At 37.9% G+C, this 14,573-nt stretch overlaps 1 protein-coding gene across 1 annotated transcript in view; it reads left to right on the forward strand.

Annotated features, from left to right (window-relative positions):
• DGKQ (diacylglycerol kinase theta) overlaps nucleotides 1-14,573 on the forward strand; it is a 90,744-nt gene that overhangs the window by 35,944 nt on the left and 40,227 nt on the right. Inside the window, exons 5-9 of the mRNA XM_034410731.3 lie at nucleotides 1,400-1,525; nucleotides 4,782-4,935; nucleotides 7,188-7,256; nucleotides 12,849-12,949; nucleotides 13,787-14,010. Coding sequence (XP_034266622.2) covers nucleotides 1,400-1,525; nucleotides 4,782-4,935; nucleotides 7,188-7,256; nucleotides 12,849-12,949; nucleotides 13,787-14,010 — 674 coding nt within the window. The remainder of the gene's footprint in view (nucleotides 1-1,399; nucleotides 1,526-4,781; nucleotides 4,936-7,187; nucleotides 7,257-12,848; nucleotides 12,950-13,786; nucleotides 14,011-14,573) is intronic.

Consider the following 14,573-nt stretch of genomic DNA (forward strand, 5'->3'; position numbering starts at 1 on the left):
ATGGAAATAGTATAAATCAATACAAATTACATAATTTGCATTTAATAGGTATTTAGGAAAAGCAAACATGCCAGCCCATGTATGATGCATTAAATAAACTTTCACTGCATAATGTAGTGAAAGTTTAGAGTTTAGTGCCTCTTGGGGATTGTGTTCACATTCAATTCAATACCACAGAGAGCTCCAGGGAAATTCATCAAGTTTAATTCCCAACTTCACTTCTCAGGGTTTACTAAGTTTTTTAAAAATAAATATACTTAATATAAGAGTTCTATATAATATTGAAAAGATGCACCAGATTTTAAATGAAGAAGAGATGCATTGATTTTCAGATGTTATTTATGGCCATAGTTGATGGGATCCTGTCAGCTTGCTGAACTCAATTCATTTGAAAGAAATTGGGGCTATGAGCAATCCTTTTCCATAATCATTTGGGTTTGCTTTGAATAACATGGGAAGTAAATTTGCTCAGAGATACATAAAACAACATTTTCTAAGTCTTTAACATATAGATGAATAACTGGCTGCTCAATATGGTCATTAAGATTTCTGAAAATGTATTTTTCTTGGCTTTCTGTTTGATCTTAGATTCTTCCAATGTGATAATGTACGGTAACTACTTTATCAGAGTTAATTTCTGATGATAATAGCAACAATAATTTATTTAATAAATTATAACAATAGTTTGTTATGTCTATGGAGATTCTCAGTCATCCAGGTCATGGTTGTCCCAAAGATGCTTTTTTTTCAAGAGGCAACTGGACTTTCTGGTTTTTCTTTGAAGACGTTTCACTTCTCATCCCATCCCATCCAAGAAGCTCCTTCAGCTCTCACCCCACCATCCAGCCAGAGCTGAAGAAGCTTCTTGGACGAGAAGTAAAACATCTTCAAAGAAAAACCAGAAATATATAACTATAAGGTAGTCCTCAACTTACAACCATTCATTTAGTGACCATTTGAAGTTACAACAGCACTAAAAAAAGTGACTTATGACTGTTTTTCACACCTGCGACCATTGCAGCATCCCCAAGGTCACGTGAGCAAAATTCAAACGCTTGGCAGTTGACATATATTTATGACGGCTGCAGTATCTCTGCATCATGTGATCACCTGAAACCTTCTGACACGCAAAGTCAATGGGGAAAGCTGGATTTGCTTAACGGCCGTGTTACTAACTTAACAACTGCAATGATTCACTTAACAACTGTGGCAAGAAAGGTTGTAAAATGGAGCAAAGCCTCTGCTTTCTTCTGGATTACTTTTTATAATATTTCCCAGTATAGTCTGTTGGGTAGCTTTTGGATACTTTCCCATCCAAGTACTCAAGTTCGACCCTGTTAGGGCAAAACATTATGATGCCCTCTTAACGTAATTCTTGTGATTCTGCTTCTCTTTATAGGATATGTACCATCATCACTGGAGGGAGGGAAACCTTTCATCAGGCTCACGTTGCAAAGTTTGTAAGAAAACCTGTGGCTCTTCTGACGTGCTCTCGGGTATGAGATGTGAATGGTGTGGCATCCTGGTAAGTAGATTAAGGCTTAGGCAAGTCTCCAAGGAAACAAAGAATAAATATATTCAAAGGAAAGAAAGTTGTTCTCCAAAAGATCTTTTCCATAACTGTGCGAAACAAAACACAGTATCGATATGTACATGAAACCTCACAGCATCTATTCTGGGAAACCATCATGTCCTCCATAGTGATGCCTAGATTAATAATAAAAATGGTTATTTAAATTCATAGAATGTATTGGTACAACACAAAGTTAGAGATTAAATGTTTAGCCTTCAAAGCAGAACATTTGTTCCTTCTGAATAGCAGCATTAAATAGAAAACTAGAATTTGGTTTGAGGGAGGAAAATAACCCATGATTATTTCCACCATTAAAACCTAGCGAGCAGAGGTGTGGGGATGGTCAAAAGAAATCAAGATGCTGACCACAAAGATGTGACTGAGCCTGATTCAGTTTGTCTGTTTTTCATGGCCGCCATCTTGGCCCTTTGGACCACATTTGGTGGATATCTCTGTAGCTGAGAGAAAAGTATATGAGGAAGTTTTGGCAAAGTTTCAGCATACAGGTGGTCCTCGTTTAATAACCATTCATTCAACAACTGTTCAAACTTAGAAAAGCACTGAAGGAGTACTTCTTACGACCAGTCCTTAAAGTTCTGGCTCTTTCAGTGCCCCATGGCCATGGGTCTGTGATCCGGTCACTCAACAACCAGCCCAGATTTCCACGATCAGATAATCATGATTTGCAGCCTTCCTGGGTGGCTTCCCACAAACAAAATCAGCAGGGAGTTAAAAGTTCTCACTTAATGACCTGCAGTAATTCACCTAACAATAGTAACCAGGGCTTGCCAGAATTGCTGTCGCTTAGCATTCCAGACCTATGATTTTGCATTGCTTAGCAACAGAAATTCCAGCCCATTATCATCATTAAGCGAGGACATATGTATGTGTGTGCCTTATCCCTTTTCGCTTTTACTATTAAAAGCAGGCTATTAAAGTTTCACCTGAATTAAACTTGAAAGTATTTTTTTTTCTATTCTGCTGTCAGAATTTGAAACCATTCAGGCACACAAAATATCTTTTGTGCTATGGAGATCAAGGAAGAGAAGACATGTGGTTAATCTTTTACCTTAATTAGAAAACAAGATAGAAAACATTCTAACAATCAACAATCCAAAATTCCTGGATGTTCTGTTGGCTACTTATTAAATCAAATAAGCTTCAGAATTATTAGCATGGCGTGTGTCTCTGTGCGTGTGTCTGTCTGTGTAGTTAATAAATTTCTACAGTTGGTAACATTTCTGCTAGTTAAGGAGGGAGCCAGTTTGATCTAATGTAGTGATGGTTAACCTTTTCGGGCCCCCCCCAATGCAATGTGTGTTTGGCCTCCGTGTATGCATGTGTGCCCTGCCTCCTGCATGCGTGCAAGGCATGCGTGTAAGGCTCCCCGCATGTGCCCTGCCCCCCCATGCATGCAAAGCCCCTGCATGTGGCTCGTCCCCCACGCATGCTGAACAAACCACTGCATGCGCCCTGCCCCCGCACATGAATGCACACACCGCATGCGCCCCACCCCCCACGCATGCATGGCAGAGACCCGAAGACCAGCTGGCCAGCGCACATGCATGCGCAGCAGAGCTGAGCTGGGGCAATGGCTCGCGTGCCCACAGAGAGGGCGCTGCGTGTCACCTTTGGCACGCATGCCATAGGTTTGCCATCACGGGTCTAGTGGTTAAGGCAGCAGGCTAGAAACCGGAAGACTCTGCGTTCAAGTTCGGTCTTAGCCACGAAAGCTAACTGGGTGACCTTGGGCCAATCGTTCTCTCTCAGTCTAGCTCACCTCACAGGATTGTTGTGAGGAAAATAGGAAGAAAAAAGAGGATCAAAAGCAGAGATTATACTACCTGAGACTTCTCAGGAAACAACAACTGAATGAAAAACTGCTGGTGGCCTTCTACTGCTACACCATAGAGAGTATTTTAACTTACTGCATCTGTCTATGGTTTGCCAATTGTACAGTGGCAGATAGGACAGCACTCCAGAGGGTCAACATCATTGCCCAGAGGATCATTGGTTGCCCTCTGCCCTCTTTGGAAGAGCTTTATAGCTCCCGCTGCCTTAAGAAAGTTCAAAACATTCTTAAAGATCCAACTTATCCTGAGCATCCATTTTTTGAACTATTACCATCTGGCAGACGGTACAGGATAATAAAAACAAGGACAAATAGATTGAAAAACAGCTCCTATCCCAGGGCAATAACCATATTGAATTCTACGGTATAGTGCAATATTGGGTTTTCAATTTCAGTTATATAGAATGTAAAGGATGTATGTTTGTATTTTTATTTTTATAGTTATAATGTACACTGAAGACGGCATTTAATTTTGTTGTACCATGTGCAATGACAATAAAGTAAACTAAACTAAATTAGATATGTTCGCCACCTTGGGTTGCTTATAAAAACAATAAAGGAGGAATATTAATTTTAAAAAAGTTTTAAGAATAAGAAAAAGTAAGACAGACTAAGAGAATTAGTTTGGTGTAATGGATAAAACAACAGGCTAGAAATAGGAAACGGTGAGTTCTAAACCTGCCTTAGGCACAAAGCTGGCTGGGTGACTTTGGGCCAGTCACTCCCTCTTAGCCATAGGAAGAAAGCACTTTAAAAATGCTGCCAAAAGACTTGTAGGGACTTGTACAGTTGTTGCCAGGAATCAAGACTGACTTGGAAACACACAGACGCTAATAAAAGAAGTTTGATATCATGAAGTAGAACCATAGAGTAAAAGTAAACTTAAAAAACCAGATAAATGTTAGCTGTTATTTCTGATGCTATCAGTACTTATTTTATAAAAGAACGGAAGCATTCTTGTGTTCAAACGATTTCCTCATTCCTTGTAAGGGAAATCTGATTTTCCTAAGTATGAACTTTCTTCCTCCATTGAAACAGTTTGTACTTCTGAGTATATAGACACTCAAATTATTATTGAAGCTCACATATGGATTTGGATTTTTGAGAAATTAATAGTAGTTACGGCTAAAAGAATGTTGAATCATATAGCACTGAAAATATAAGTGTTTCCATCTCTGATCCGCATAGCAGCTTTTTGGGGAAAAAAACATTAAGTTTGTCAAAACTCCCACCATTTCTATGTTTTATCGCTGCCACTGTAGAATATCACAAACTACAGAAGACAAAATGTAATGTTGCAACCTCTTGGCTGTACTGTCACAGCTTCTTGAGAACTTGATGTTGTGTTTTCTGTAGGCTCATGCCGCTTGCTGTGTGATTGTGCCTCCTGAGTGTGCATTTGGAAGATTAAGGAACATGATTCTCCCTCCCAGTTGTGTGCGATTATTTTGTCGGAACTTCAGTAAAATGCACTGTTTCCGAATATCAGAAAGCATACAAGCAGAGCCAGGTAAAGTTCAGAAATTATGTTAAGCGATTCAGAATCATGTTAAACTGTTGCATTATTGTTTTCTCTCTCTCTCTTTCTCTGTCTTTCTCTTATATTCATATTATTATGAGTTATTGTTAAATAACATTATGATTTGATTTGGTCTGCTACAGGTAGTCTTTGTTTAGTGACCATAAACTGAACTGGCAACTCGATCATTAAGCAAAGCAATCGCTAAGTGGAACCGTTACTGTTTTTATGATCTTACTTCAGATTTCCTTTGTTTTATAGGCTTGCTAAAGTAGTAGATGTGGGCGCTGGTTTATTTTCCTTACCTTTGTAACTGCAAACAGTTGCTGACCATGGTAGTCGCAAAACGAGAACTAGCTATAATACATTATCATCAATGTAAATAGCTATTCTGGCAAGAGACTTGAGATTATTTTTCTTCCAAGGGTTAGAAACATTGACAGTTTGTAGGTTTCAAAAAAAGATGAGATGAAATGGCTTGCCCAGTTCAAAATATCAGGAAACTGTGGTTTTGGGGGTTTGTTTTGAACTCACTAAATATAAGAAAACGCTTTAACCCTTTACTGGAAAAGGATGATGGTGACAGCAAACTAAACTAATATTTTGGCAAAGTAGTAAGCCAAAATTTTAAATTTTAAATTTTAAAATTTAAATTCTCAGTTTATCAAAAATTGTATAGTACAGCCTTCTTTTTCTGATGTGTTACACATAGATTGAAACTATAATTTCCACAATTCCAAGCCAACACACCAATTATAAATTTGTAGTGGAAAAAAAAGAGGCCATTATAGCACAACATGGGATAGATTTGGTGATCAGACAAATATGCAAACTTTTTTTTTTAATCCTGTGATTTATTTTCCTTGGGTTATCCTGAAAAAAACAACAACACCGTTCAGAGTCTAAAGCAATATTTTGCTGCCCTCTACAGTACATCTTAGACCAATATTTTCATTTTCAGGAAAATTTATTTATTTTATTTAGCTGCCAATCTCAGAAACCTTTCTTTGGATGGCATATTTAAAAACATCCCCCCCTCCCCCCAATTCAGTGGTGTCTGATTCTCAGAGACTTCCTGGAAAGGTCCCTGCAGTTTTCTTGACAAGGTTTATCAAAAGTGGTTTGCCATTGCCTCCTTCTTGGGGTTGTAAGAGAGTGACTGGCAAGGTCACCCACTGGCTTTGTAACCAAGGCCAAAAGCTCAAAATCTCCCAGTTCCTAGCCTGGTGCCTTAATCACTACACCAAACTGGCATGCCAATTAAATTTAATTGTTTAATTAAAGCAAACATAAATAAAAAGCCAAGATACTTTCTTTTTAGATTTTTGGTGACTCTTTTCCTGAGTTGTTGTCCACTTATTTGTATTCTTTAAGCTACGAAGTAAGCTTTATTCCCAACATATTACAGATTTAACAACCACCTGTTCTCTTTTGCCACTAACCAGTTGTCAACAAACATCACAGTTTAATCCATCTACGTTGCCAACCATTGCATCTTAATTCCTGTTTTCTCCCAATTCTTCTTCCTAAAATCCCCAGAATTTAACATGCCTCCTCTAAGTGTGTTATAGCTCTTTCTCCTGTATGAGAAACACTATTCTATGAGGAGCTAAACCAATTGATTGTCTCAGCTTTGTCCATCAGCTAAGAAAAGGAATGACAGAACCTGGGGATGAAATCAAAAGAGGAACAAGTCCGACCGCTCTTGAATCCCGTTGACCCTTATTTAGGACAAAAGTAGGGCTAAAGTAGATTCTTGTACTTAAGCATGAGTAGTAAAAAAATCAGTTTAATTGGAACTTCACCTGTGATCCGGGTCTTTTGCACCTGACATCAGCTGCCTAATCAAAAACACGTATTTTAAGTTTCTCCATGGATTCAGGAACCCCAATAGCAAGCCGAATATAGGTTGTTGCAGTATCATTTTGTTCTTCATAAAAATAATAAATAAAACGTAATAAATTTGTGCCAGGTTCTTTGATTCAGGAGCAGAATGTTCCAGGGTTAATGAAGTTTGCACATCTCTGCTATGAAACAGTTTCATTGTGGCTATAGTGATTTTTAAACCCCCAAGGGAATAAATGTCATTAGTATCCTGATTATGCACTCTTCATTATGTAATAGATTATGTCAATGTAAGAAGAATAATATTGGGAGCCGGCTTTTTTCTGAATACTGTAGTATCCTTAAAATAATACATTATCCTCCATATAAAATGCCTTTCCCAATTTTTCTTTCGACAGATGATGACGATGATGTTGATAGTTCAACACAATCATCAGTAAAAGAATCCCAGGTTTCAGCAGATTCGAGTAAGTGGCATCTGATATTAAGTACATATTCTCTCCAGAGCACAAAGATTTATACACAGATAATCTGCAGTTTTTTTATTGTGCAAAATGTTCAGTCCAAAAGATTGTCAAGACGTTAGTGTAGAGCAGGGGTATCAAGCTCGCGGGCCAGATGCATCACATGCTGGCCACGCCCATCCCCCTTTAGCGAAAGAAAAAAAGTTGTGATACGTCACGGGATGACAATGTGACACCGCGGGTTTGACACCCCTGGTGTAGAGAGTGAGGAGCAGGGGTGGGTTCTAAATTTTTTTACTACCGGTTCTGTGAGCGTGGCTTATTTTGTGGGCATGGCTTGGTGGGAGGTAATGTGACTGGGTGGGCATGGCCAACTTTTTTTTTTAACTTTTAAAAGCATTTTTTCTACAACCTTAAGAGGCTCTTTTTTCCTACAACCTCTTTGGTTGAAGAGGTTGTAGAAAAAATGCTTTTAAAAGCCTCTGATGATCCCAGCTGAGCTGCGCGATCATCAGAGGCTTTTTATTTTACTTTTAAAAGCATTTTTTCGGCCAAAGAGGTTGTAGAAAAAATGCTTTTAAAAGTAAAAAAAAAAAAAGCATCTGTTGAGGTGGGCGGGGTAAGCAAGTGGCGACTGGGCCGGGGACCGGTTCGGTGGCATGGCCAGCCAATGTTATTATCAGTTCTCCAAACTACTACAAATTTTTACTACCGGTTCTTGCGAACCGGGAACAACCCACCACTGGTCAGGAGGATGATCTTGCAGAAATATGCAGAAACCCTCCTTACCTGAGCAAAAAGGGATGAAATAACCTTTAAAATCCAAACAAAGATATAACATTTGGAAGTTGTTCAGGTAGATGCCTCCTTGATTCACTGAAGTATAAGAAGGAGAAGGAACAACACAGTCTGACTTGTTAGACTTTGTTATTATAGCCAGTCTTAATGAACATTTTAGCCTTTTTTGGAGATGATTTCCTCATATGGCCTACTAGCGCAGCTGACATCTAGCCAGCTCTTGTAATTGACAATATTGTTATTAAACAAATGATTAATTCAAGCTGTTTGCATGATTCAGCCCTTTAAAGTGCCTGCAATGCAGCTGCTTTGAAATATAACGGTACCTTTTATTATTGAATATTTAAAAATATGTAACATAAGGTTAAAACTGTTAAATTAACCTAATATCATAATTATAAAATGACATATGAAAAGAAATCCGCTGCTCTCTCTATTGAATTAAATATATGTATTCATTGTGGTTGATTAATTGTCTATACCCGTGATGGCAAACCTGTGTGCCAGAGGTGGCACACAGAGCCCTCTCTGCTGGCATGCGCACCGTCACCTCAGGTCAGATCTCTGTGTCGTTTCTTTCGTGAGCTTCTGTTTCCCTGCAAACGACGAAACAGAAGCTCATGAAAGAAAAAGATCTTACCTCTTGCTACGCTGCTGGTGTTGGGATGCCCTGCCTCCCGCCAGTCTTTGGGTCTCTGCTGCGCATGCGTGCATGTCTGTGCATGCACACACACGTTTGTGCATGCACATGTTTGTGCACATATGTCTGTGCATGTGCATATGTTTGCGCATGTGCATGTTCATGCGTGCGTGTGTGCACCTTTCAGTTTGGGCACTCGATGTTTAAAAAGTTCGCCATCACTGGTCTATACACTAGTTTCAATGTGATTTAAAAAGCAGAATTTAATTTTTTTTAACATAAATAATCCTCAAGATATAGATCTCATTGCCTTTTGCATTGTCAAATTTAAGAGCTCCTTACTATTTTGTTAGCTTATTTATTGTACTTTTTAATATAATTGTTATTAACAATGTTTTTTCACAGAGTAAAAACAATATAAATTTTGAGTTAAAGGGAAATAGAGAAAAGTAATAGAAAAGTGAAAAAGAAATATAAAAAAAAGTAGAAAAGAAAGAAAAAAAGAATAACAAACAAGTGACTTCTGCTCTTCTTAAAAGCAGTTATAAGAACTTTTATATATTTCCACCCCCTCTCTCTCTTAAGGTTACATCAAAGTTTCCTTCTTTCCATAATGTAACCTTTCTAGTCTACTGATCGATAAAATCATCAGTTCATTTTCTTTTTTCGGCTAAAAGTCCCTAAGGGCTGTCCAGTTTTTAATAAATGTAGTAGCTGATCTTTCTCTAAGCAAACAATTTTTCTACCTCTGTCAGACTTCTGTACCAATCCTCCGTTGTGGGTATTTCAGAATCTTCACACAGCAATGATCATATATAAAATCAATCTGCAATGGCCTTTTTCCTAGTGTCTGTGCATTAATCCCTACTAAGAAGTTCTTGGTTCAATTGAATCTTTGTCTCCATAATTCTGTGTATTAACAAATGTATTTGAATTCAAAACGTTCTGGCTTTTTTACAAGTCCATCAAGCGGGATAACATGACCCTTCATGTTGTCCGCATTTCCAACATATTGTACATTTGAAGTACTTTTTCTCACGATAGATAATTTTTCAGGAGTCATATACCAATGGTGCATCATTTTATAAAAATTCTCCTTTAGATTATAATGTGAATTTCAGTCCTTTCAGCTACATTTTCCCATTGTTCTAACAATGTATGTACCAAATCCTCGGCCAATTTTATCCTATACCCTTTCACGTGTTCATATTCCATTTCAAATTTTAGCAAGAGTGCATTTGGCAATTACACGTATCATCATTTGTACATAATTCAAATTTTGTCTTCTATTGCTCAGTTCCAGATGTCCTGTTATCTACCTTAAATCGTTCTCTTAACTGTGCTTTTATTTGTTGTACTTTTCAGTCATGAAATGGTTTAAAATGCTTGCATTAGAGAAGTTTTGATTTAAGGACGGGGATCACTTTTTCCTTTCAATAGCCTTCCTGTTGATTTCAGAATCTTTTCATGCACTAGATACAGAGATAGTCCTCTGAGCTTTTCATTCTGAAGATTCATCTTGTCTTCCCATATTAGAATATTTGGTGTTTTCCATTCTAAACAACCATCCCTCCTCCGCATGAAATATTTTCTGCTAGGGCACGGGAAATGCCATGTGTTTCCATGGATTCTGAAGCATTGCTTGAAGTTAAATCCAAAATATTCCATGTAGGATGCATGGTCCTATTTTCTACCATGTGTTCTCTACCATTCAATAGGTGTTCCTGAATAAGGGTGTATGAAATCCGAGATAATTGTAGGAGCTAATGATTTTCTTTCTAATTTCGTAATCCTCTGGATTTTGGACAGTTCTTTGTTCTGAAATCAATTGTAGATTTTTTGGCTGAAGTATAAATCTAAAGCTATCTTAACTATGGGAGAAGTTTGATTTTATGAAATCGTAAGTTGTCGGAGAACAAAGTCTGATTTTATGAAATCAGACTGTGTTCTCCAACAACTTATATTTTAAAAGCAATTACTTAACCAACATGTTTTTAAGAGCTTTCCAATACCTTCAGGTTATACTGAATATTTAGCAGGAATTAGTATACAGATTTTTTAACATTATTAAAATTTTCAGAAGTAGGACACAAAGTAACAGAATCTCATGGACTGAGCCCTAAAACATTGTGAAGCCTCTTTTAAGAAAGACTCAACATTTTTATTGCTGATTCATAGTATGTTTTATTAATTTTGTTTTATTTTTATATGAATGTTTTGTGCACTTGCTAATTGGTTTTCATTTTTAAATTCTATGTGTTTCTGTTATCAGAGAATTCCAAACAATTTAAAAATTTCGAATTACAGTTTTGGAGGCTTATTTTACTTGTATCAATATTTGTTTCGCTCTTGGGACCTCATAAACTTTGTTCCCTGAGCTATAAAATGAAATTCATAGCACGGAGTGCTGAAGATCATATTGGTTTGTCAGTTTTATACGCTTTTTTAAAATCGTGCTGTGACTCATTTTTTGCTGGATAATAAGAAAATTATTACTGCCTTAGGATGATGAAAATGGAGCAAACATTGTCTATAAATGGAAAGTGGTATGACTGTGGATGTGATTTTGTGGACCATTTGAATGGAGTCTTATGTAGAAATGGCATTTAGCATTATGGCATTGATGGTTTATACTTATGAAGCCTGGTGCAGTGATTAGAATGCAGTATTGCAGGCTAACTCTGCCCACTGCCAAGAGTTCGATCCTGATGAGGCTCAAGGTTGACTCAGTCTTCCTGAGTCAACCTTCTGAGGTTGGTAAACTAAGGATCCAGATTGTTGGGGGGCAATATGCTGATTCTGTAAACTGCCCACAGAGTACTGTAAAGCACTATGGGGCAGTATATAAGTCTTAAGTGCTGTTGCTGTTGCTATGAAGGCTGGCAGTTTTGTACAGCCGTAAATCATGGTTTTGGGTAATTAGCATTGGTTCTCGAGATCCGTTTGGATCCAGATTTTGCTAGAGCATCCAGGATTGTAAATGAAAAGGTGCCAATGCAATTTTTAAGCTTTTAGAGTAATGAAATCCACGTGTCTTTAAGTCCACATGTCTTAAAGTTGCCAAGGTTCAGAAACACTCACTTTATTAGAGCACTTCTGACTGATGGCTTCTGATTAAAAATTGGTAGGTCTTAAACATAATTTTGTCTAACTCCCTGATCAGTGCATGATTCACAAGAGCAGGAGTGTCAAACTCGATTTCATTGAGGGCCGCATCAGGGTTGTGTTTAACCTTGGGGTGGGATGGGGTGGGCGTGGCCAGGGTGGGTTTGGCCAGCTTGACATCACTCATGGCGGGGGCGCTGATGGTGGCCCGAGCGCTCTGCTGTCAAAACAGGATCCCAAGCTCCGCTTTCAGCTGCGATGGCTTCCTGCAACCCTCTGCCAGCGAAAACAGAGCTCGGGAGGATCATGCAGCCCTCCTGAGCTCCGTTTTCACTGGCAGAGGCCAGAGGCCGGTCCTTTGCTGTTTCCAGGACAGCTTTGTGGCCCAGATCTAAGCACCCCACGTGCCGGATCTGGCCCACAGGCCTTGACTTTGACAACCCTGCACTAGAGCAACGTTTCTCAATAGGAACCTCAAGACATATGGATTACAACCATCAAAATTCCGGAAATTGAAGTTAATTGACATGTCTTAACGTTGCCAAGGTTGAGAAACACTGTACTAGAGAACCTCTGACTGATGACTTATCTAGCTTTTGATTAAGGAGCTGCAGCAAAAGAGAACTCTTCATGTAGTAATCTATACTACTGGATGACAGCTAATACAGTCTGATAGCTCATGAGTGGAAGAGAAAATGTTTTTAAAATGCATCTGAGAAATTCTTGCTTATTTCTTACAGATCAGACGTTACTCTTTTTTAAAAAAAGTTTTTTATTTATAATACAAATTAAAGTCATAGCGTGACATCTCCGGTTTAAACATTTTCATCAAATTTTGTCATATAAATAATACACTTACTTATACTAATTATCACAGATCAGACGTTACTCGATGTAGCCTCTTTGATCAGTGTAAATAATAGAACTGCAATCACAATCCATTAATATAGCAATTAAGAATTAACCTTTCGAACGCCTCTGCAATTTGGAGGTGTATGCTACTTAACTGTATTTCTTGTGTTACACATTAGAATACTTGTTTTTTGTTTTAGGTAAACAAATATTAAAAATATATGATGGGAATGATGCAGTAAAACGTAATCAGTATCGTCTTATCACAGTTCCGAGGATTGCAAAAAATGAAGAAGTTGTGGTAAGAATGCCAACAGACCAAACTGTTTATTGAAAATGCTGAAGAATTTAATTCTGTTTGTAAGAGAGACTAATAATTTGGTTCAAGAGTTATTCTTTTATCACAAAACAGTAACCAGTGAGAAAGTAACTAGTATAGTACTGACATATGTGTTTTTAAGTTTTATTTTAATTTTCAGTATATTTCCAGCTTGGCCATGTGCATAATGCTGCTATTTGTATTTTGAGTTTTGATTGACTTTAAATAGAGAATCAACTTTTGGAGGTTATTAAGTTATGCCTACTTAATGGGAGGGGACATCTGGCTACCAGTGTTCACTATACCAACGAAGGAGATTAAGTAAAGCTTCTGCGAAGTTGAGTGTGATGACTAAACAGATCCATGTTGATTTCTTAGTAAATATAGGAAAATAGAAGTTGAATGAAGTTGAGTTTGATGACTGAACAGGTCCATGTTGATTTCTTAGTAAATTTAGGAAAATAGATCGCTATTGTTTTTTCTGGAATGTCATTGCAATTTCTCAATCTATTCTGAGACCTTGGAATGACTGAATAATCTCCCATCCCGGGGCTAACCAGGTCTTATCCCACTTAACAAGAACAATCTAGGATGGGGTACATTGGTAATTGGGATACCTGATGATGTATTATGATAGAACTTGCCAATATTGAGTAAATATTAGAATTTCATACTTTTGTCATACTTATCATGAAACTTCTGAGGGGAAATGTAACTGCTGATTGGAATTGTATATTTGACATAAGTGAGGGCTGTATCACCATTCCATTCAGGCATATTCTTTTGATTTTTTTAAAAAACAAGGATTTACTGTTGTAGGAGGCTGCACTGAGGGCATACTACATCAGTGATGATCAACAAGATTACGAACTTCAGACATTCACTCAGCAGGCCTTGTTTTGTGACGACATCATTAATAGGAACGATACAACTGAAGAGGCACAGCCGGGGTCTGTGTTCCAAGAAGCCGTTCCTGAGGCGTGGGTTATCAGAGCTAAACCTAAAGAGAATGAAGTCATAAAGATTTATCCCGGCTGGCTGAAGTGAGTCATCTTTTTCTCAGCAAATTCCAATTCTACTCTTGTTGTATATTTATATACTCTAAAGAGATGATCCAACCAAAATATAACAGAAAAAAAAAATCAACAGACTAGGTAGCATGGCCAGGTCAACTTTAGGTTACTAAATCCATCTGAAACCGGTTTTTGAAGGAATATCTGTGCTGGGAAAAGAAGAAAGAGAAGAATACAATTAATGAGGCACAGGGAAGAAAGAATTGGACAGGGAAAGAGAGAGGGGGTGGGGGGAGAGAGGGAGAAAACTCTGTCCAGACATAACATTCTTCAAGCAAACAGCTCTTACAAAGCAGCTGCTAATCTTCATGCTAATCTTCAAAGGCATTCATGCCTTGCAGCAACAAATTACTGTAGTGTATCTAGCTCCTGTATAGACCTCTTCTTTTAGGAGCTGCTTCTATATTTACCAGGGAATGCAACTTCTCTCAATTCATAGATCCCTCTTGTATGATACAAGAAGGTTCAAGTTGAAGTCTTCCTTGCTTGGAGTTCTGTACCTAGGGACTGTCTGAACATATCCATGAGTCTTG

The sequence above is a fragment of the Pantherophis guttatus genome, chromosome 2, assembly GCF_059756535.1.
Source record: "Pantherophis guttatus breed Tessera chromosome 2, ASM5975653v1, whole genome shotgun sequence".
NCBI classification, from domain to species: Eukaryota; Metazoa; Chordata; class Lepidosauria; order Squamata; family Colubridae; genus Pantherophis; species Pantherophis guttatus.